The 21392-nt window shown below is 40.9% G+C and overlaps 1 protein-coding gene across 1 annotated transcript in view; it reads left to right on the top strand.

Moving 5' to 3' along the window:
* The first annotated feature begins 2932 nt into the window (after positions 1-2932).
* The window catches only part of LOC119734821 (aconitate hydratase, mitochondrial-like), a 48102-nt gene continuing 29642 nt past the window's right edge, over positions 2933-21392 (top strand). Inside the window, exon 1 of the mRNA XM_038208395.1 lies at positions 2933-3103. Within this exon, the coding sequence (XP_038064323.1) occupies positions 3068-3103 (36 nt within the window). The 5' untranslated portion in view covers positions 2933-3067. The remainder of the gene's footprint in view (positions 3104-21392) is intronic.

Raw genomic sequence — 21392 nt, 5'->3', positions numbered from 1 at the left:
GTCACATTGAGCACGCGCGCTTTTGCTCAAACATGACGTAAACAATTGAAAAGAACGGCAGTGCGTGGTGTTATGTTCTAAGCTGCCGCGTTTGCCTCCGAAAATACTGCTGTTTTGCAGCTTTTTCGGAAACCGCTCATCCAAACCACTTCAAACTTGGCACTGCACATTCTGTTGCCCCGAGCAATACACCCGCCGATTTTCAACTTCATACGGTGCCCGGCTCTGGAGATAATCGGCGGACAGACAGACAGACAGACAGACGGACAGACAGACAGACAGAGATTCCTTGAATTGTAGTATAGATAAAATTCTGACTCGCTTGTAGTGTTGCGCATGCCTACGTGAGGATTGTGAACGTTCAACCAATGAAACGGTAAGAGGCACTGGATTTTTAGGAGTCCACATTTTATTGTGACACTGGAAAAGTGTTTAAGACCAGCTAGCCATGTCTTTATCATCCGTTTAAGACCGGCCACGTGACGGGCTCTCGACCAATAGGAATAGCTAAACTGTCTGAGGTATTTATGAATGCTCCTTTAAAACAAGGTGTACCTTACATGTTGTCAAAAACTCATAATTTTATTTCATAATCTACGAGATCATACCACTGGGCACACTTAATTTTGGTATTGGCTTCAGCCCAACACTAATTAGTTCCTAAATAGCTCCTTAAAGTGACATCATTTTCCTTGCACTATTAAACTTTGTTTTAAAGGGGCAGTGATAATACGCAGCAGAAACTAACGCATCGCGCGTATTCTAATAGTGCAGGAAAATGGGATCATTTTAACGGGCTAATTTGGCACTAATTAGTGTTCGGCTGAAGCCAATACCAAAATTAAGTGTGCCCAGTGATACTATCTCGTAGATTATGAAATAAAATTGTGAGTTTTTGACAACATGTGCGGTACACTTTGTTTTAAAGGGGTAGTGATTTACGCAGTTGAAAAGAACGCATTCTAATAGTGCAAGGAAAATGCGGTCACTTTAACCGGCTAATTAGGCACTAATTAGTGTTTGGCTGAAGTCAATACCAAAACTAAGTGTGGACAGTAGGAGTATCTCATAGATTATAAAATAAAGTTGTGAGTTTTTGACAACATGTGCGGTACACTTTGTTTTAAAGAGGCAGTGATATACGCAGCAGAAACGAACGCATTCTAATAGTGGAGGGAAAATGGCGTCACTTTAAGGGGCTAATTAGGCACAAATTAGTGCTTGCATGAAGCCAATACCAAAATTAAGTGTGCCCAGTGATACGATCTCGTAGATTATGAAATAAAATTATGAGTTTTGACAACATGTGAGGTACACTTTGTTTTAAAGGAGCAGTGATATACGCAGTTGAAAAGAATGAAATTTGATAGAACCGGGAAAATGGGATCGCTTTAACGGGCTAATTAGGCACTAATAAGTGTTTGGCTGAAGCCACCACCAACATTAAGTGTGACCAGTCACATGATCTCGTAGATTATGCAATACAATTATGAGTTTTTGACAACATGTGAGGTACACTTTGTTTCAAATGATACATTTACTTTCCAACATCTCTTAAAGTAAAAGCGTTGAAAACTTACGCGAAATGTGATGATTCTCATTATGCAGCTAATTTAATGGTAATTATTGGATCAAAATTTAAGAAATGGTTAATGAAATGGTTGCTTATGTTGTGTATTTTGATACGGCGTGGAAAAATATTGTTATTTGTTGTTCATTTTGAAAAGTTCGTTGAATAAAGGAAGTTATCTTTCTGGAAAACAGATCACCTTTTGCCGCATGTATTATAGATTTTTTGACTTTTGCCGAATGCGCGGCTAGAATACGCGGCCAGAAATCCGGCCGAATCCGTGGCTACCTTGAGCCGGTGTCAGGTCAACTCGCCCCCTGGCCGACTCGCCCCCTGGCCGACTCGCCCCTTACCGACTCGCCCCTTACCGACTCGCCCCCTGACTGACTCGCCCATTACAAGCTCGCCCCCTGCCTGACTCGCCCCCTAGCCGACTCGCCCCCTGGAAAATTATGCACCGTACGGGGACATCGTGAAAAAAAAAATTAAAGACAGTGTCGGGGAACACCGTTTGCCCGGTCGCAAAGGTCAAACAATCTTCTTAATGCGAGCGGGGCATCTTTTTGAGGGGCAGTTTTGCATTTCAAGGGAGGAGAATAATTTCACAGGGAGTTTAGTCCCCTTATTATCCTTCAACCTGTTTTTTCAACAATTATTACGTCAGTTACTTTTTGGATAGCTGCAAATGATGGATAGCTTTAAGGCTGGCCCAAGGTAAATAACAACAATTCAAACAAAAATGCCTCGCCCTCCACATAACGCGCGGGGAAAATCCGATATCTGGATCAACTCCCTAAATTCGTTAACTCCATTCGCTTAGTCACCATTTGGACGTGCATAAAAAGTTTTCTTTTCGCAAAGAAAAAGGTTTTCTAAAAGTTTGCATTTACTTAATATGTTATTCTTGTTTAATGCAGCAGGACGATTTGATTTTTCAAATATATATCATTCATTCTGAAAATATCTTTTAATGAAACTGAGGACCCAGAGTCGAGATTTAATGTCATTGACAAACGATGAACGCGGGTTAATCCTTCATACTGGCGTTTGAATAATTTGGCTTCATTAAGTTTCACGTTGGCCACGTTGCGACCGGGAAACGTGTTCCCCGACACTGTCTTTATTTTTATTTCACGATGTCCCCGTACGGTGCATAATTTTCCAGGGGGCGAGTCGGTCAGGAGGCGAGTCGGTCAGGGGGCGAGTCTGCTAGGGGGGAGTCAGGCAGGGGGCGAGCTTGTAAGGGGCGAGTCGGTCAGGGGGCGAGTCGGTCAGGGGGCGAGTCGGTAAGGGGCGAGTCGGTAAGAGGCGAGTCGGCCAGGGGGCGACTTGACCTGCAATCCTTGATCGAGCCATCTTGGATCGACGATTAAATTTGAAACAGGGCGAACTGTTCGCGGGTTCTGTCCCCATTTTAGCCTGGGCCTAAGTTGTATTTAAGTCGTCCTTCATATTGTTTCTTCAGCAAGTAGGCCTGTTTCTTCAGCAGATATCGTCATGGCTTATTCTGCGCGACTGTCACTGTCGTTACAAGTAAGATTCTTCCACAAATTCGACGTCATTGCAAGTATTAATACTAGCTTGAGTAATGTGGCCTATTTACTGGACTGCCTCCGTAAACATAGGCCACACATCCACATGTACAAAAACGTGTCGACTTTGCCAAATTTTGATTTTCACATTTAGGCTTACTTTGTAGGTTTTTTTTGCTTTAGAAGCATACTCGCCCTCTTTATAGGCTAATCAGAATGTGCTGCCTTTTCAGATGTCTAATTTTTGTGAAATTTCATGTTGAAATTTTGATAGCAAACGTGTGCAAATGAATCTGGAAATTTCACGAAAAATAGACATCTGAAGTGAAAAAGGCAGCACTTTCTGATTAGCCCATAAAGAGGTAGCCCCATAAATGTGGCCTATTTACTGTCCAGTAAATAGGCCACATTTATGGGGCTAATAAAGAGGGTGAGTATGCTTCTAAAGCAAAAAAAAACCTACAATAAAAAGTACAAACTAAGCCTAAATGTGAAAATCAAAATTTGGCAAAGTGCGACACGTTTTTGTACATTGTGGATGTGTGGCCTATGTTTACGGAGGTAGTCCAGTAAATAGGCCACATTTATGGGGCTAGAGTAACTCTAGACTCGACCCGTGAACGTGGCGTTGTATACAACGCCACGCGCTTCCGTTGGGTTTCCACTAGTAGTAGCCCCATAAACATGATAAATGTGGCCACAATTTACTGGACTACAGTACCTCCGCAAACATAGGCCACACATCCACTAGCCCCATAATGTGGCCTATTTACTGGACTGCCTCCGTAAACATAGGCCACACATCGTGCGACACGTTTTTGTACATGTGGATGTGTGGCCTATGTTTACGGAGGCAGTCCAGTATTAAATAGGCCACATTTATGGGCCTACACATCCACATGTACAAAAACATGTCGCACTTTGTCAAATTTTGATTTTCACATTTAGGCTTAGTTTGTAGGTTTTTTTGCTTTAGAAGCATACTCACCCTCTTTATAGGCTAATCAGAAAGTGCTGCCTTTTTCAGACGTCTAATTTTTGTGAAATTTCATGTTGAAATTTTGATACGTAAACGTGTGCAAATGAATCTGGAAATTTCACGACAAATAGACATCTGAAAAAGGCAGCACTTTCTGATAAGCCTAAAAAGAGGGTGAGTATGCTTCTAAAGCAAAAAAACCCTACAAACTAAGCCTAAATGTGAAAATCAAAATTTGACAATGTGCAACACGTTTTTGTACATGGGTCATTCCATGAAGTTGGGTACACAATCAATGCATCAGTGCGGTCATACTAAACAGCGTCAACACAGCGTCAACACACTCCGAAGCGTCAACACAGCGTCAACACAGCGTCAACACATCCAAAATGCATTAAAATTTACAAAAGCAGTATGTAACCCATACAGTATGGACAGAAACAAGATTTGTGCTTAAAATCAATAGGTTAAACGTCTGAAAATCGCGATTTTTAGTTCAAGAAAATTGGCTCTCCGTGCCGCTCCGAAATCGGCTGCCGAACACCCGCCATGTTGCCTCAGTGGCAGCGCAGACCATACCATTATTCTAAAGGGTGATAGCGTTGTACAATAAACCAACAGAGAGGGACGCGGCCGGGGTCGCCAGTGTTAAAAATATCTGCAAAGACCAAAACATAAACACAACTCACAAAATAATGATCTATCACTCCTCCGATCCTTAGTCCTCACACAGATCTGGTATCCCTCTGTCTAGTCTGCAGCAAGGCGCCCTCTGTTGTTTATGACAAGATAATGTCATTACCTACACACCCCTACTTGAAATGGTGTAGTCCAAGCTTTGTGCGAAGTCAAGATGGCGGACAACGGCCGTGCAAGTTAAGGTCATTTTTTTCGCGTGAAAATACGATATTTTTAACAACGAAATGGAAACTCAATCCAATGGAAATTCTCTTTTATTGTATGTTTCACAATTATATGCCCTTTTTGTCAATTCAGAATGTGTTTTGGATGTGTTGACGGTGTGTTGACGCTTCTGTCATGTGTTGACGCTGTGTTGACGCTGTGTTGACGCTGTTTAGTGCGACCCCATCAGTGACAGTGGTCCAGTGAAAACAAAGTGCTGTTATTTTTTTTTTTTGACAAATTAATCACATTTTTTATCGATCCCGATTTATTGAGGATGAATGGGCGAACAAGAAAAAAAAATTTTTTGGGACCTCCAATTGGTCGAAACCCAAACTACGTCACCAAAATATCATGGTATCCATGTTTATTTTAAGAATATTTTGTGACATGAAACATACTCGGTCTTCAATGTACGATTCTGTGTTCCCAAGAGTATATTTTAAATAATGTTTTGCAAATAAAGTTGAACCAATAGACCGTTTACGATTCCCTGATTGTTATTTATTCCATGCGTCTTGCATTTCTGAAGTATCGATCACGGAAGTCTCAGCGCCCATCGTAACATTTCGTGTCAGCAATGTTGCGAGGTGAAACCGAAATTTACCGACATATTGTAAAATGTCAGAGTCATTTAGAAGACCCAAATAACGATTTCCACGAGAAACAGAAGCATTCCATTCGTATCCAACCAGAAATCATGAAAAAAACTACACGATTTTTAAAAAACAACCGTGGTTACTCACTGGTAGTTGACTTCGCATCCACTAAAAAACGTGACGACGTGATAATTAAATGCGATCGCGCGTGCGCCCTCTATAGATTTTCTGGATGAACGTCTTGCGATCAAAGTACCCGGATGCAACCCTTGCTTTGTTGCAAGAAGAAACCCGCGTGCTTTCGGCAACTTTTCCATCGTGGGTGCCAATAGTTTTGGTGTCATTTTTTTACGGTGTGATGTCAGTTACGAGGTATACCACATTCGGGGAGGACAAACAAGGGTTAGATTTCAGATTTATCAACACGGTGCCTGGTAATCCCGAAGAACTACTCCCTGTGTATGCTGAAACATGAATAACATCTCAAACAATTGTTGCAGTATAGTTGACACGCTAAAACCTGCACTTCAGCTACGGAATGGATACGAAACAAAATGGTAACCGCGTGACGACGTGATATTCCATTTCCGTGATTTGGCATAAAACATGTTCATGCACGGTCAAACGGCCTCCAAATTACTAGATATGCCACCTGAAGTACAAGTAGACATCGATGATTAAGATGGTTGTACTTAAGTTTACTTACGATCCGGAAGAAAAGTGAAATTTTCCGTTCATTTCGGAGAGCTCCCCTCGCGATCTTGAACACGTTAAATTTCCGATCGTGTTTAATGTTTGAACGACGCGATTTCTTCTACATGCCCAGCGTGCATTCGATGGTCCCCGTATCCCGAGTGCGATTCCGTTACCGAGCGCGCGCGATGCATCGATTATGATAATGATAGACTGGATCACGTTTGTAAACACATGTGCATTTCAAACGATAATAGGGAGTCGGGAACTAGCGCAGCTTTTATGGCGGGTACCAGTTCAAGCTGGTTCCCGATTCCCTTTTACAGTTCAAAATGCACATGTATGTGTTTACAAACGTGACTCATTATCATAATCGTGCATCGCGCGCGCTCGGTAACGGAATCGCACACGGGATACGGGGACCATTGAATGTACACTGGGCATGTAGAAGAAATCGCGTCGTTCAAACATTAAACATGATCGGAAATTTAACGTGTTCAAGATCGCGAGGGGAGCTCTCCGAAATGAACGGAAAATTTCACTTTTCTTCCGGATCGTAAGTAAACTTAAGTACAACCATCTTAATCATCGATGTCTACTTGTACTTCAGGTGGCATATCTAGTAATTTGGAGGCCGTTTTGAAGGTGAAATCTGATGTTTTTTGTTGGAAAATGTTGGTTTGGGACAGTGACAGGATGATGTTGTCCAGGTCGCGGTATTAGCTTGGACCCCACTATCGCCAGACCATGTCCAAAATGTTAAAAAAGGCGATAAGTTGGGTCCAAGTTACTCGGACTAGAAGAGGCTAAGCTTTCACAAATGACGCTAAATATGTGTCCCGAAACCCTAACTGAAATTGCACATCGTAATGGAAATATCACGACGTGGTTTCCATGCGACGGTGTGGTACGATTTTGTGTTTTGGCCTGTGCTTTTGCCTGCGTTGGATGGTCAACGTCTGATCTATTAAAAATGGGGTCCTTTTCATTTATCTGTTTGAAGGGGGTTCGAAAGTTGGTGATTTTTACTGAAGTTAGTCTAAAATAAGAGGGGAAGTGTCAACATTGATTGGTCACAGGCCAGGATACCGCCAGACCATTCCATTCTCATAATGGGGGTGGAGCATCATGTGATTTTCTTTTTCTGGTTTGAATTAAGATATTTCAACATTTTTTTCAAACAAAAGAAACAAAACACATAAGAATGAATAGTACAAAACTAAAAAAAAATCTTCCCCTAAGAAATAAATTCATAATTTGCATTGATTTAGGCTTCAGCATGTTCAGTAAATTCATCCATTTGGGAATGGTTAATCCAAGGAACAATGCATCCAACAACACTGTTATGTAATGGGTACTAGAGGGTGGGAATGGAGTGGGGAAGGGGAGGGTAGAGTGGGGAGGGGGGGGGTGGGGTAGGGGAGGGTAGGGACGGGATACGGGAAGGATGGGGACGGCAAAATGGTTTAGGCATCACATCTTGAGATGTAATCAGAACGTTCGATAATTTGGCATCCATGTTACATGTGAAACCCAACCCTGTCCAATAATGGGAGTCTCGAAGCTAAACTCTCTCACATCTTTAGCGGATGTTTCAAATTTGTTCATTTTTAATTAATATACCGGTAAATGAAGTTTTACTCATTTTTTTATCAAGTTTAAAGTTTATTACCTGATTAAGACTGAATTGTTTGTGATGAACTTATGATGGACTTGCAGGGACTTGTGATGGACTCGACTACAACACTGTTATGTAATGGGTACTAGAAGGATGGGAATGGAGTGGGGGAGGGTGGGGTGGGGTAGAGGAGGGTAGGGACGGGATACGGGAAGGATGGGGACCGCAAAATAGTTTAGGCATCACATCTTGAGATGTAATCGGAACTTTCGATAATTTGGCATCCATGTTACATGTGAAACCCAACCCTGTCCAATATGTTATGGGTACTAGAAGGGTGGGAATGGAGTGGGGGAGGGTGGGGTGGGGTAGGGGAGGGTAGGGACGGGATACGGGAAGGATGGGGACGGCAAAATGGTTTAGGCATCACATCTTGAGATGTAATCAGAACGTTCAATAATTTGGCATCCATGTTGCATGTGAAACCCAACCCTGTCCAATATGGGAGTCTCAAAGCTAAACACACTCACATCTTCAGCTGATGTTTCAAATTTGTTCATTTTTAACTAATATAAATGAAGTTTTACTCATTTTTTATCAAGTTTAAAGCTTATTACCTTATAATCCATATATCAGTTTCACGTGTAACAGGACACCAATATTTTGGTGTCATTGTTACATGTGAAACCACAAAATTATTTTGCATGGATACTGTCTTGTGTAAAAGAAATGGTAACATGGCAAAATAAGTTGAACGTGTGGGTTTGCTTCCTTGTGTTTTACACGTTTGGTGTAGACAAACATTTTTGGAACAGACAATACAAGAAAAAATATGTATGAAGGGCCAAATTTATATAATTTGCCCATTTCATGTGAGTGAACAACAGCTGATTTCAATAATCTCATAACGATTAGCCAAAAAATGTATGAATTTAATTAATGTACTTATCAAGCCCTTTTAAATACATTCTATACTTGGAGCATATCAATTCTATAAAATAACAATGGGAAAGGTGATTCCTCATGTTTGGTGTCCATGTTACATGTGAAACTTGCTTTGCATCTGTTAATAAACAACACTGTTAAAAATAAAACGTTTGACAAGATGTCTCAAAATGGTTTATTATTTTAGACACTACATATATGTCAGCACCTAAAAAAGTTATTTTAGTGCTCTTCACATTATTTTGAAAAACTCACCCTCATGTCACACATTCTGTACCCAACTTTGTGGAATTACCCACATGTGGATGTGTGGCCTATGTTTACGGAGGTAGTCCAGTAAATTGGCCACATTCATGGGGCTAGGTAAATACAAGCAACAGCATTCTATCTTTTGATCCGCTACATATAACCATGTATAATTTTGCCCATAGGTGAATCACTTACTTGTTGGGCCTCCTGTGAATTTCCGCGAGTGTTGTATCTGGCATTGCCAAGAAATTTGATGTAAAGTACGGCACAACTTTGTCACAACGAATGTTTTCAAAATGATCAGAAAATCAAAGACAGGCATGACACTCTGGTATCCCGAGTTCCACATGCGCAAAACGGAAGAAGTATCACCAGCGGGTACCTGACTAACCGTCTTACATGGCAGATTAACCGTAATACCATGTAAAATTCTGCTAAATCCACTTTGAAAGTCTGCCAAATCACCCAGTTTATATTGCTGTTCCATTGTGCAAGGGTTTGTTTTAAGGATCTTTCAAAAAATGAAAGTTTTTCAACCAAATGTGCCATATTTCTTTCCAATCTTTTTCATTTTCCTTCGTAATTCTCTTCATAATTTTCTTCATAATTCTGCCGAAAAAAATATTCTGCTGATTTTCTGTACAACTAATTTTTGTATGCAAATATTCTGTCAAATGTAGCCGAAATTCGGCTAGAACGGTCACTTAAATTTAGTAACCGCTGATCACAATCAGGGCTCGATTTACAAAAAAAAAGTTGCATGCACTGGTGCATGTAGACCAAAAAACCTACATTGTACATGCACCAAGAAAAACCCACATGCACCATAATTGACTTACACCCGTCTGCTTCTCTGAAGGCATTCTTTCTCTTTGATTTATCAAACTTTCTACAGACAGTACAGTAAATAGCCTTTTTTACTCGATCGCGCTCAAGGCAAGCCTAGACCCGTGAACGTGGCGTTGTACACAACGCCACGCTGTTGTGGCATTTCGAACATGGCGAAATTGATCCGCCATACATAATTTCGTACATATGTTGAGTACTCACATAGAAAGCTAAATTTGCCTTCCCGTGTGTTCAGGATGTGTCATTTCGACGAAATTTGCCGTCGATGAAAACCCATACGAACGTAGAAATTGGATTTCAACCTGACAAGTGACACAAGTTCCCAGGGTCATTTGCGTGCAAAATTATCAGAGTCCTCAGAGCTATACCCGTCTGCTTCATGTGGGACATATGATAGGCGGCGTCCGATTGGCCAATAACGAGACCACGTGATAAACGCAGCTAATAATTTGGAATCACACTTATGATCGGGACATATGAATGCGCGGAGCGTCAGTGCGATACCAAGTTATCAGCGGCATGTATCACGTGGTAAATCACGTGCATGATCGGAGGCGGTTGCAGGACGATCTTCCCAAATTCTACCGCGTACTCTGAATCTGCCGCGAGGAATAATTTATGGATATATAAAAGAAATAACACGTTTGTACACTATCTGGTCAAGTATTCAACAAACTTTATTCTTATTCTCACTCATTTGTAAACAGTAAATATATGCATGAAATGAGTATTTTGGCGGCTAAAAAAGTTACATGCACGTTGTGCATGCTCAGTAAAAAGCTACGTGCACAAGCAAAAATCTACATGCACTGGTGCATGCGTGCACCCGGGTAAATCGAGCCCTGATCACAATAGAGTGTTTTTACTATAGACTGAAGCGTGGCTATGTATATAGCCACGTTCACGGGTCTAGAGTAACTCCAGCTAACATGCTCCATATTTATTCACATGTAACGCTGGAGGCATAACCTGTTCGTTAGAATGTGGTAGCAAGAGACCCTAAAAAAATGGCCTCTCAAAAATTGTTCATTTTCACCTCTAATATCCCACCCCAGATTTCATTTACATACCTCATACATTCAGCAGTCATTTATGAAGCCTAATGATCGACTTGAAACAGATCACAAAATAAATTGTGAAAAATCTTGACGATTGCGGTGGCTTGTCCGTAAAAAACCTCCAGTTCCAACGGCTGTCGTCCATTTTGTTTTGCTAATTATGTGAATGTATGCATCACGTGATGACATCGAAACAAATCTGCGCGCGCGATGTATGTGGGTACCACACCACTTTCAGGCGCCGCAAGTGAGTTCAATTTTCGTCTGGTGCGTTGTCCTGGAGAGCATTCTCGTTGTCTTGCTTTCCGTGACAACGCACCAGACGAAAATTGAACTCACTTGCGGCGCCTGAAAGCGGTGTGGTACCCACATGGTACTCCTAGAACTATGAGGCTCCATGTAGTGGAGCCTCATAGGCAGCTTACCCTGCAAAACTGTTTGCCTCTACAAAACACAAACTAAGTACAAAAACGTCCATCACAACCAAGCTATTTCCCACAGAACCGCTGCACAGTTTGCCCCTAAACTCCGTACAGTACCTCATGACATACTCACGTTATGTGCACCAAACAAACATCGGTGGATTCTGTCGGTTTTTCGGCAAAAATGATGAAAAAATATGCCCTTTCCGCACTGAGCCAACCTGACACTTGAAAGGTGCACGCGTGCAGAATGATCGCAGTCATTTTCGGTTCGATCGCTTGGAGCACGCCGTGGGGGAACGTACTTGCACTTGTACGCATGCGCATATTATCGTTCCGCTCCTACCGTACCAAGCACCGACAAGCCACCAAAATCGTCAAGATTTTTCACATTTTTTTTGTGTGGTCTGTTTCAAGTCGATCATTAGGCTTCGTAAACGACTGCTGAATGTATAAGTATGTAAATGAACTCTAGGGTGGGATATTAGAGGTGAAAATGAACAATTTTTGAGAGTCCATTTTTTTAGGGTCTCTTGCTACCACATTCTAACGAACAGGTTATGCCTCCAGCGTTACATGTGAATGAATATGGAGCATGTCAGCTGGAGATACTCAAGCTAGCAAATAACGGCTATCATTGGCGATGGGTCCTACTGTCATGACTGTTGTGCGCTTTCTTGTGATTTGCGCAATCATAAGAATGGCCGCCATCTTGTTTGGATGGCGCTGTACACTTCGGGCATGCGTAGTATGGCTCTGTACACTTCACGCATGCATAGTGTGGCTAGCTTCACGTAAACAAAATGGCGGCCAACACTTATCGACAAATTTGTCGTACATTTCACGTAAAAAAAACCCAAGTTTTAAAATAATTTTAACTTTAATTGATATGCAGAAGATGTTCTTTATTGCTTCTTCTACCAAATAAAGCTACTTTTAATGTGCTTTTTGACGACCATTGACGCTTGTTGACGCTTGTTGATGCTTGTTGACGCAGTTTAGTAGGACCATTGGCGAACGTGTACTAATGCAGGGCCCCTGTTTAGTTTCGACCGAATTAGAGTCAGTGGTGTTTTCTTAATAACAGAGCGTTTGTGCACAGGGTGGCAAGTGATGGCCAGATATGGGAATCTTTCCATGACATTGCCAACTAAAGCAGACTTCTCTCAATATAATGACACTTTTTTGTAATTTTTGAACAGTTTCTGGCGATCGTATATCTACGGGCCCAGTTCCTATAAGGGAACAAAATCCAGTTTTAAAGTATTTGACCTAAGTCTACCAAACTAGTTCGCGACATTAAGAACATACAGGTATGTCATAGATAAAGGGTAGGGTTTTAAATTTCCAAAAAGGTGTCATTACATTGAGAGAAGTCTGCTTTAGCTTGAGTAACTCCAGCTGACATGCTCATATTCATTTACATGTAGCGCTGGAGACATGAATACGTTGGAAAAGTTAGATCTTAAGAGGCCCAAAATCCAGGGCCTCCACAAATTGTCCCTTTTCACCTCTATTATCCCATCCCAGATTCCCATAACATACATGTACCTCATACCATTTAGCAGTCATTCACAAAGCTACTGATTGACTTGAAACATTTTGAGGCATGTTACTACTCTTGAAAATTCCAGCTGTCCTATAAGCCAACATTGTGGCTACCAGTGCTGGACGATACGACGATAATATCGCCGCGATACGATTTTCGTAAAAAATAATCGGAATCGCATACATTTTGATAAAATCGGAATATCGCGATATCGGCAAAATCAGTTTTAAATCGCCAATTTTTTTCTCAACCCACATATTTCAAAAAAATATCGGCGATGCTTTCGTTGTTTTTCCCCACAACTTTACTGATTACTGTCGAAAGGTGCAAAACTTTTACCTCATGTTGCTGCAATACATGTACATGTACTGTACGTTTGTAAGTCATAACCAGGCCAAGTCCAAATGTCAGGATGGCTCCTGGCGATTTTAGAAATGTTAAACGCCAAAATAGCTCTAGCCCGCCGCTGGCGAATTTTCTTTTCCCAAACTACATCGATCATCCGCATACGTGGTTGTTTAGCGCCCTCTACGATACTTTTATGATGGGCCTATTTTATGATACGTACATACGCAGGTATATAATTATTTTTCCCTCGCAATTTGTCGAGCAGAGCGATAGCTCCGTCGGTATAAAGTCTGATTTTGCACCGCGAGGTTGCGGGTTCGAATCGCCATTTTTGTACCCGAATTTTGTTTCTTTTCTAACCTGAGGATTCGGAGGATTTTTTAAAAAGGGAAATAAAGTCAAAATTTCTTACATTCGAATTCATGTTTTTCTTCTAAATTTATTATTTTCTTCACATGTTTTTAGAAAAGTAAAGTCCAAAACGCCATGTAGCGTACACCCATATGCGGATGTCGTTTGGGAGAAACAAAATTCGTAGCCCGCCGAGCAGCTACATGTATACATACTCTTTTCAAATAGTTGGACCATGGTTGGACATGTACCAGTCTAGTCTTTAGCCTCATGTTGAAATCACTTGACTTCCCTCTCATGTGCAAAATATTGAAGAAAATTGAATTGAGTCTGCAAACTTGGTTGGTGAAATTTTGAGGACCTTTTCTTTGCCCAGTGGAATTTTTGGAGAAATTTGCTGGCTAAAGATTGAGTAAAGGTGGCCTGATTTAGTTTTGCACGTTTCAGAGTAGCCCTGTCTCTTACGGGCCCCACTTAAGTTTCAATCAAATTAGAGTAAAGACTGTTTTTATGCCCCGGCGAAGCCGAAGGGCATACTGTTTCTGTCATGTCCTTCCGTGAGTTTGTCTTACATACGCAGTGTGGACTTCCGAACAAAAGACGTCCACATAATGTAGGTAGCACCGACGTTGTGTGGACTTACCCCACGTCCACACAGTGTTTCCCCATTTCTGGAAAACAGGTTTAGAGGCATTTTTGGGTTAGGTTTATCTGTAGCAGAATGAAGAGAAACACTAAAGGGAATCATAGAAAAAAAAATTGGGTTGAAAGAGTTTTCACAGTTTGAGAAAAATGAGTTTTTTCACTGGTTTTTCTTAACTACACGAAAGCAATGGAAAGTCCACACTAGTCATGTGAAACAAGTATGGGTGTGTGGGTGTGTGTGGGTGGGTGTGTTCCTGCATGGCATTACGCCTGAGGACAGACAACAAAAGGAGCACAAAGGGGCCATTGATCCTCGAAGGAAGGTGCCTATTGTCCTCGAACGCAGGTTTGTGTGCTTAGTCTATGGGAGAGTGTTATATTACAGGGACAAAGGGAAACACAAAGCCAATCCTCGGAAGCATAGCAAAAAACGACTGTGTGTGGGTGGGTGGGTGGGTGGGTGTGTGTGTATGTCACACTTTTGCTTTCATCACGATAGCTCAAGATAGACTTGATGGATTGTCATGAAACTTGGCATTTAGTTTGATAGTGGATTCCCCAAGAAGCCTATTGAATTTGAGGGCTACATGTACAAGGTCAAGGTCAATATGGCTAAAACAAAAGAAAATGCTTTCATCAAGATAACTCAAGATAAACTTAATGGATTGTCATGAAACTTAGCAGGTAGTTTACTAGTGGGTTCCCAAAGAAGCCTATTGAATTTGGGGGTTACTGGTCAAAGGTCAAGGTCAATATGGCTAAAACAAAAGAAATGCATTATGATAACGTAAACAAAAGAAGTGCTTGTCATCACGATAACTCAAATTAGCATTGATGTATTGTCATGAAACTTTAAAGATGGCTTGCTAGTGGAACCCTCGAGAAGCCTATTGAATTTGGGGGTTACAGGTCAAAGGTCAAGGTCAATATGGCTAAAACAAAAGAAATGCTTGTCATCACGATAACTCAAGGAAGACTTGATGGATTGTCATAAAACTTGACAGGTGGCTTGCTAGGGGTACGCCCAAGAAGCCTATTGAATTTGGGGGTTACCAGTCAAAGGTCAAGGTCAATATGGCTAAAACAAAAGAAATGCATTATGATAACGTAAACAAAAGAAATGCTTGTCATCACGATAACTCAAATTAGCATTGATGTATTGTCATGAAACTTTAAAGATGGCTTGCTAGTGGAACCCCCAAGAAGCCTTACTGAATTTGGGGGTTACAGGTCAAAGGTCAAGGTCAATATGGCTAAAACAAAAGAAATGCTTGTCATCACGATAACTCAAGGAAGACTTGATGGATTGTCATAAAACTTGGCAGGTAGTTTGATAGTGGATTCTCCAAGAAGCCTATTGAATTTCGGGGCTACAGGTACAAGGTCAAGGTCAATATGGCGAAAACAAAAGAAACGCTTGTCATCACGATAACTCAATTTAGACTTGGTGTATTGTCATGAAACTTGTCAGGTAGCTTACAAGTGGTACATCTCTTTCTACTTCATTCTGTAGGATCTTGTTGTTTTTCACTTCACATTTAATTACACAACACCTACCCTGTGAAACCAGTTTTAATTCAGAGGGAGGGGGGTGCCACAGGTCAAGATCAGTGTTAACTAGACAAATCAATGGTTATGTAACTGAATAGTTCCACAGATCCAGATAGCTCGTATAAATTATCATATCAAGAGGGTGGCAGTGTGTCAAGTTATGGGACAGTTATGGTGGAGGGGCATTTGTGTTGGAAGACACACTTTTCTTGTTTATCATTCAAAATGACAATTTCAACCTAGTCCAAGTAACTTTGACCCTACTTACCGCCTTTTTTAACATTCTGACATAATCTGGCGGCAGTAGCTTTAGGGAAGCACGAGACTTATGAAGGAGATTTTCGCGTAGGTAATGAATTCAATGTTTTTTGCTATTAAAGAGCTTGTGGAATGCTCGAAGACATTTCCGTCATTTTTCGGATATGTAGCCTAAGGTGTGATGAAATAAAAACGACTATCGTGTCTGTAATGAAATGAATACAAAAGGTACTTTTGAGCGCTGTTTTTCAGGTCCTGTTTCGACCCAAACGTGCAATTTGTGTAAAAGTCGTCGTTGGGGGGCAGCAAACAAAACATAGTAAATCGTCACGTAATAAACAGGACTCCCGATGCAGCTTAGTATAAACGAGTCCTGTTTCACGACTAGTCGTGAATAAATTCAAGACGTCGCAAAAATATTTACGACCGGTTATGTCCCTTCAAGGCCACCATAGAAAACGGCTTTGCACCATTTTGTACACGACACGGCTGATGAAGGTTGTACCTTCGGATTTGCACTAAAAATACCCTTTTTTCAGGTTCAGCTTGATAATTTTGTCATTTTGACAGGATCCTCTGCTGCACAAAGGATACATATTGTGTCATACATGTAGGTGAGTTCTTGCTTGTAATTTGAAGGGAAATTTTAAAAATCGGCAAAAAAACGTGAAAACCTCCTTCTAAGTCTCATGCTTCCCTTTGATGCTACTGACGCCAGATCATGTACGAATGTTCAAAAAGGCGATAGGGTCAAAGTTACTTGGACTTATTTCAACCTAAAGCAGACTGGTTGGTAATCCTTATCAGGACACCTCTATTTTTTTACGAGTTCTGTTCAAAACTCAATTTTATTGACTGTCCAGTACCAAAGTGTCTAAAGCAGTTGCTTTTTATGCCCCGTGGCGAAGCCGAAGGGGCATACTGTTTCCGCCTTGTCCTTCCGTGGGTGGGTGGGTGGGTGGGTGACTACAAATTTGTATCCTTGTGGAGACACACACACAAAAGGGAACAAAACATTGTAAAGGTCTCCACAGGGCAATTTCTATAGATGAATAGGTCTCCACAAGGTTTTCACGAAATAGATATATGGGTTTTACTCAAAAACTAGGAATTTCCAAGGTGGGTTGATCCGTCGCAAATGGAAGAGTTTTAGAAAAGGGATATTAAGTCCAAATTTCAGCCAAGGAAACTAATTCTGGTTAAAATAAGAGCATTTTGAAACTTCACTTTCAAAATTGAGCACTTTACTACACGAGAACAAAGGAATGTCTCCACAAGGATACAAATTTGAGAACGTGTGTGTGTGTGTGTGTGTGTGTGTGTCCGGACAAATCTTGTCAGCGCGATAACTTGAGTAATACTTAACATATGAACTTCAAATTTGGTTTGTGTATTGTTCTTGGTAATCCTAACAACCCTTTTGCATTTGGGGCCGAAAGGTCAAGGGTCAAGGTCACAGTGACTAAAACAAAAGAAATTTTGTCAGCGCGATAACTTGAGAAATACTTTACATATGAACTTCAAATTTGGTTTGTGTATTGTTCTTGGTAATCCTAAGAACCCTTATGCATTTGGGGCCGAAAGGTCAAGGGTCAAGGTCACAGTGACTAAAACAAGAAATGTTGTCAGCGCGATAACTTGAGAAATACTTTACATATGAACTTCAAATTTGGTTTGTGTATTGTTCTTGGTAATCCTAACAACCATTTTGCATTTGGGGCCGAAAGGTCAAGGGTCAAGGTCACAGTGACTAAAACAAAAGAAACTTTGTCAGCGCGATAACTTGAGAAATACTTTACATATGAACTTCAAATTTGGTTTGTGTATTGTTCTTGGTAATCCTAAAAAGCCTATTGCATTTGGGGCTGAAAGGTCAAGGGTCAAGCTCACAGTGGCTGAAACAAAAGAAATTTTGTCGGCGCGATAACTTGAGAAATACTTTACATATGAACTTCAAATTTGGTTTGTGGATTGTTCTTGGTAATCCTAATAGGCCTATCGCATTGGGGGTCGAAGGGTCAAGGTCACAGTGGCTAAAACAATAAAAATCTTGTATTTATTCTGAGATCATAGGGATTAGGGATTAATTCATATAAAACCTACAGAAGACACTAATGCTGTCAATGAACGTTCCATGTGACCAAGGTACGGTACGTGTAAGTTGATGTTAAAAGAGTGGTGTTTTGTCATGGGAAAAGTCACGGTTTGTGTTTGTAAACACACCTGACTTGTTTAAATTCAGATTAACTTAGCTTGAGTAACTCTGACAGCTGACATGCTCATCAGGAATTTGACATGTTGCACTTTGTATCCCTTCAATGCGCATCCTGCAATTCATTGAAAAAAATATGTCGTAAGTGTGACGCGGCATAGGTGTATTTATAGCACAACACAATGACTGTTCAGTATTTATTCAGCGTACAGTAAACAGTCTTTTGATATTCAACAAAGTGTCGTTGGATCTCCTTTTGGAAAGTTTTTAAAGCGTAAAACAAAACGGCGGACGTGCGATACAGTTTTAAAGGAAAACAAGCTCACGGTGGACTGTATAGCTACATCTACGTAAAGGATTCTCTAGCAAAGTGGTTGATCTGCATCCCACTGGAGTTGGTGTGTGGGGAGTAAGAACATCTAAATTTGGTATTCCCCTTGAAGTATGTGGTCAGCAACGGCGGTTTTGAATTGGTCTTGATTGGTAATGTTGATGGTCGATTTCGGTAGAGCATTCCAGTGAGGTATGTATGGTTGATGGGAAGAAGCTGATGCTGTACATCTTGGTTTTTGCATGAAGATGATGGAAGGAATACTGATGTGATCTGTGATATGTTCTTGTCTGTACGGTGAAGTCCATGGGGGATTTTATAAAACATTGTCAATTTGGATGTTATTCTTTTAAGTTCAAATAGTGGCCAACCTAGCTCCTGTAACATGGCAGTGATGCTTGCTTTTCTGGTATAGTTGTTGCAGCACATTCTTGCAGCAATTCTCTGCTGTTTCTTTTCCTCTTCTGTAACATGTGTAAATGGGGCCCAGCCGCAAACACCATGCTTGGGGCGAACCAAAAACTGCTACCTGAGATATTACTTCTTTGCTCCAGTTCCGCCGGATGATACAGCAGTTGTCTGCTTGGCACTAGTTAGTAGTTGTGATTTTGTTTATAATTGTGAGATGACCAGCTGCAATCACTGCTGAAGGTGATTCCTAGGCATAGATGGTTGGATGTTGTTTGGAGTGGCTTTCCATTGATATTATACTTACGAAGAACTGGGTTTTTCTTGGTTGTCATGTGCATGATGAAGCTTTTATCTGTGTTGAATTTCATTTCCCACTCACTTTCCCATGTACAGAGAGCATCCAGGTCACTTTGAAGCAAGGCAGCATTGGGTGGTGAATTTATTTCTCGATACAATAAGCCATCGTCTGCAAAGAGACTGGTTTTGGAAGAAATGTAAAATGGAATATCGTTCACATATATAGAGCTTAACAAAAGTGGTCCTAGAACCGTGCCTTGGGGTACGCCAGATATACAATGTAACATCGGCAGATGTAGAGCTTTCATCTTCCTGTATATGTACTACTCTCTGTGTGCGTAATGTTAGGAAGCTTGAAAATCTATTGTAAATGTTGCCAGCAATCCCAAAGAGCTTTAGTTTAAGAAGAAGCCTTTGATGAGGAACGCTATCGCATACTTTTGAGAAGTTCAATAATATGGCGTCGATCTGTTTTCCTTTTCCCACTGATTTAGCAATGTCATCCACTGTGATGAGTACAGTAGCTGGATATCACAGCCTCTATTTTTCCTAACACCGCTTTGGCAGTCGGTTAGTATTTGGTGACGTTCAAGGTGAAACATCATGACAATGGATGACATGTTCCAAAACTTTGAACAGGACAGACGTTAGTTAAATGGGTCGCTCTTGCTGCCTCTTCTTAAACAATGGAGTAACATTGGCAGTAATCCAATCATCTGGGAGTTGGCCCGAGATGACAGATTGATTGAAGAGAGCTGTCAGTAATGGTGCCAGTTCATTACTCATTCACTGAGAATTTCTGATGGATTTAATTCATGGAGAAGTTTCTGGATACCTTCAGATGTTACATCATGTGGCTCAATATCAGGGAAGATCTGCTGAAAATAGGGAAGAGTTGTAGTGTCCTCCTGCGTGAAGACTGACTTAAAAAATGAATTTAAGATGTTGGCTTTCCCGGTTTGGTCAGACACTGTCTCACTGTCGCTCTTTAGCGGGTGAAAACCAACATTGTATGCGTTTGGATTTCACATATTTCCAAAACTTCTTTGGGTTCTTCTGAAGATTCTCATACATCATGTATTGATCATGAGCTTTGTTAAGGTTACTCTTGTATGCTTTACGGGCGCTCTTGAAAACCTTTTGGCTTTCTCTGCTGGTTATACAATCTTTGGAGCCTACTGTTTTGTTGGCAAAGTGTGGGAGAGAACCAAGGCAAATTAAACCATGTGATGGAATTTTGATGAAATATGTTGTTCAGTAAGCGACATGAGTCAGAGTGTACTTCTCAAGCGAGTCCAGTTCTCATTAACAGATCTTGATTGAATTTTCCTGTAGGAAGCTCACCCCGAAGGTAGCCAAATCTTTGCGAAGATCATCAAATTTTCTTTTTATATACAAGAAAAACTTTCTGCGGGATGGCTTACATTTTGACATCCAGTGTTAACATGAATTTTCACAATACTGTGGTCTCCTAATCCAGGCAAAATTTGGAAAGAATCAAAAATAGTAGGATTGGAAACAAGAAGCAAATCCAGGATGTTGTCATAAATTTCTTGCACTGGGTGGCAATGTTGCTTCCAGCAGAAACGGATTGATCAGACCAATTTATGTCCTTATGTCCAATTTATGTCAATTTATGTTGAAGTCTGCACCCAACCAGACTTTACAGTTTCCTTTCGTTGTCTGGTGGAGCTTAGATATCGATGAGTTAAGCATATCAATGGGTCGATGTGAAGAATCAAAATGCTCCAACTACACCTTCTTAGGGCCGAACTTAACGCGAACCTGTGCATTTGGAATCAGAGTTTAGATTGTCAACAAGATGAGCAGAGAGGTTTTTGATAGCGATTAAAACCCCTTCATATCCATCTGGGCAAACTTTCCTGAAGACTGCATATTCGGGGGAAATAACTCGGCATCAAGGATAGAATTGTTGAGCCAGGTTTCTGAACCAAAAACGATGTCTGGTTTTTGGTCTTGGAGAAGTGCCAAAAATTCAATTATTATTTTTCAAACTTTGGA

Source organism: Patiria miniata, unplaced genomic scaffold (assembly GCF_015706575.1).
Source record: "Patiria miniata isolate m_02_andy unplaced genomic scaffold, ASM1570657v1 HiC_scaffold_28, whole genome shotgun sequence".
In the NCBI taxonomy this organism is placed as follows: Eukaryota; Metazoa; Echinodermata; class Asteroidea; order Valvatida; family Asterinidae; genus Patiria; species Patiria miniata.
This window is presented reverse-complemented; position numbering and strand designations above follow the sequence as displayed.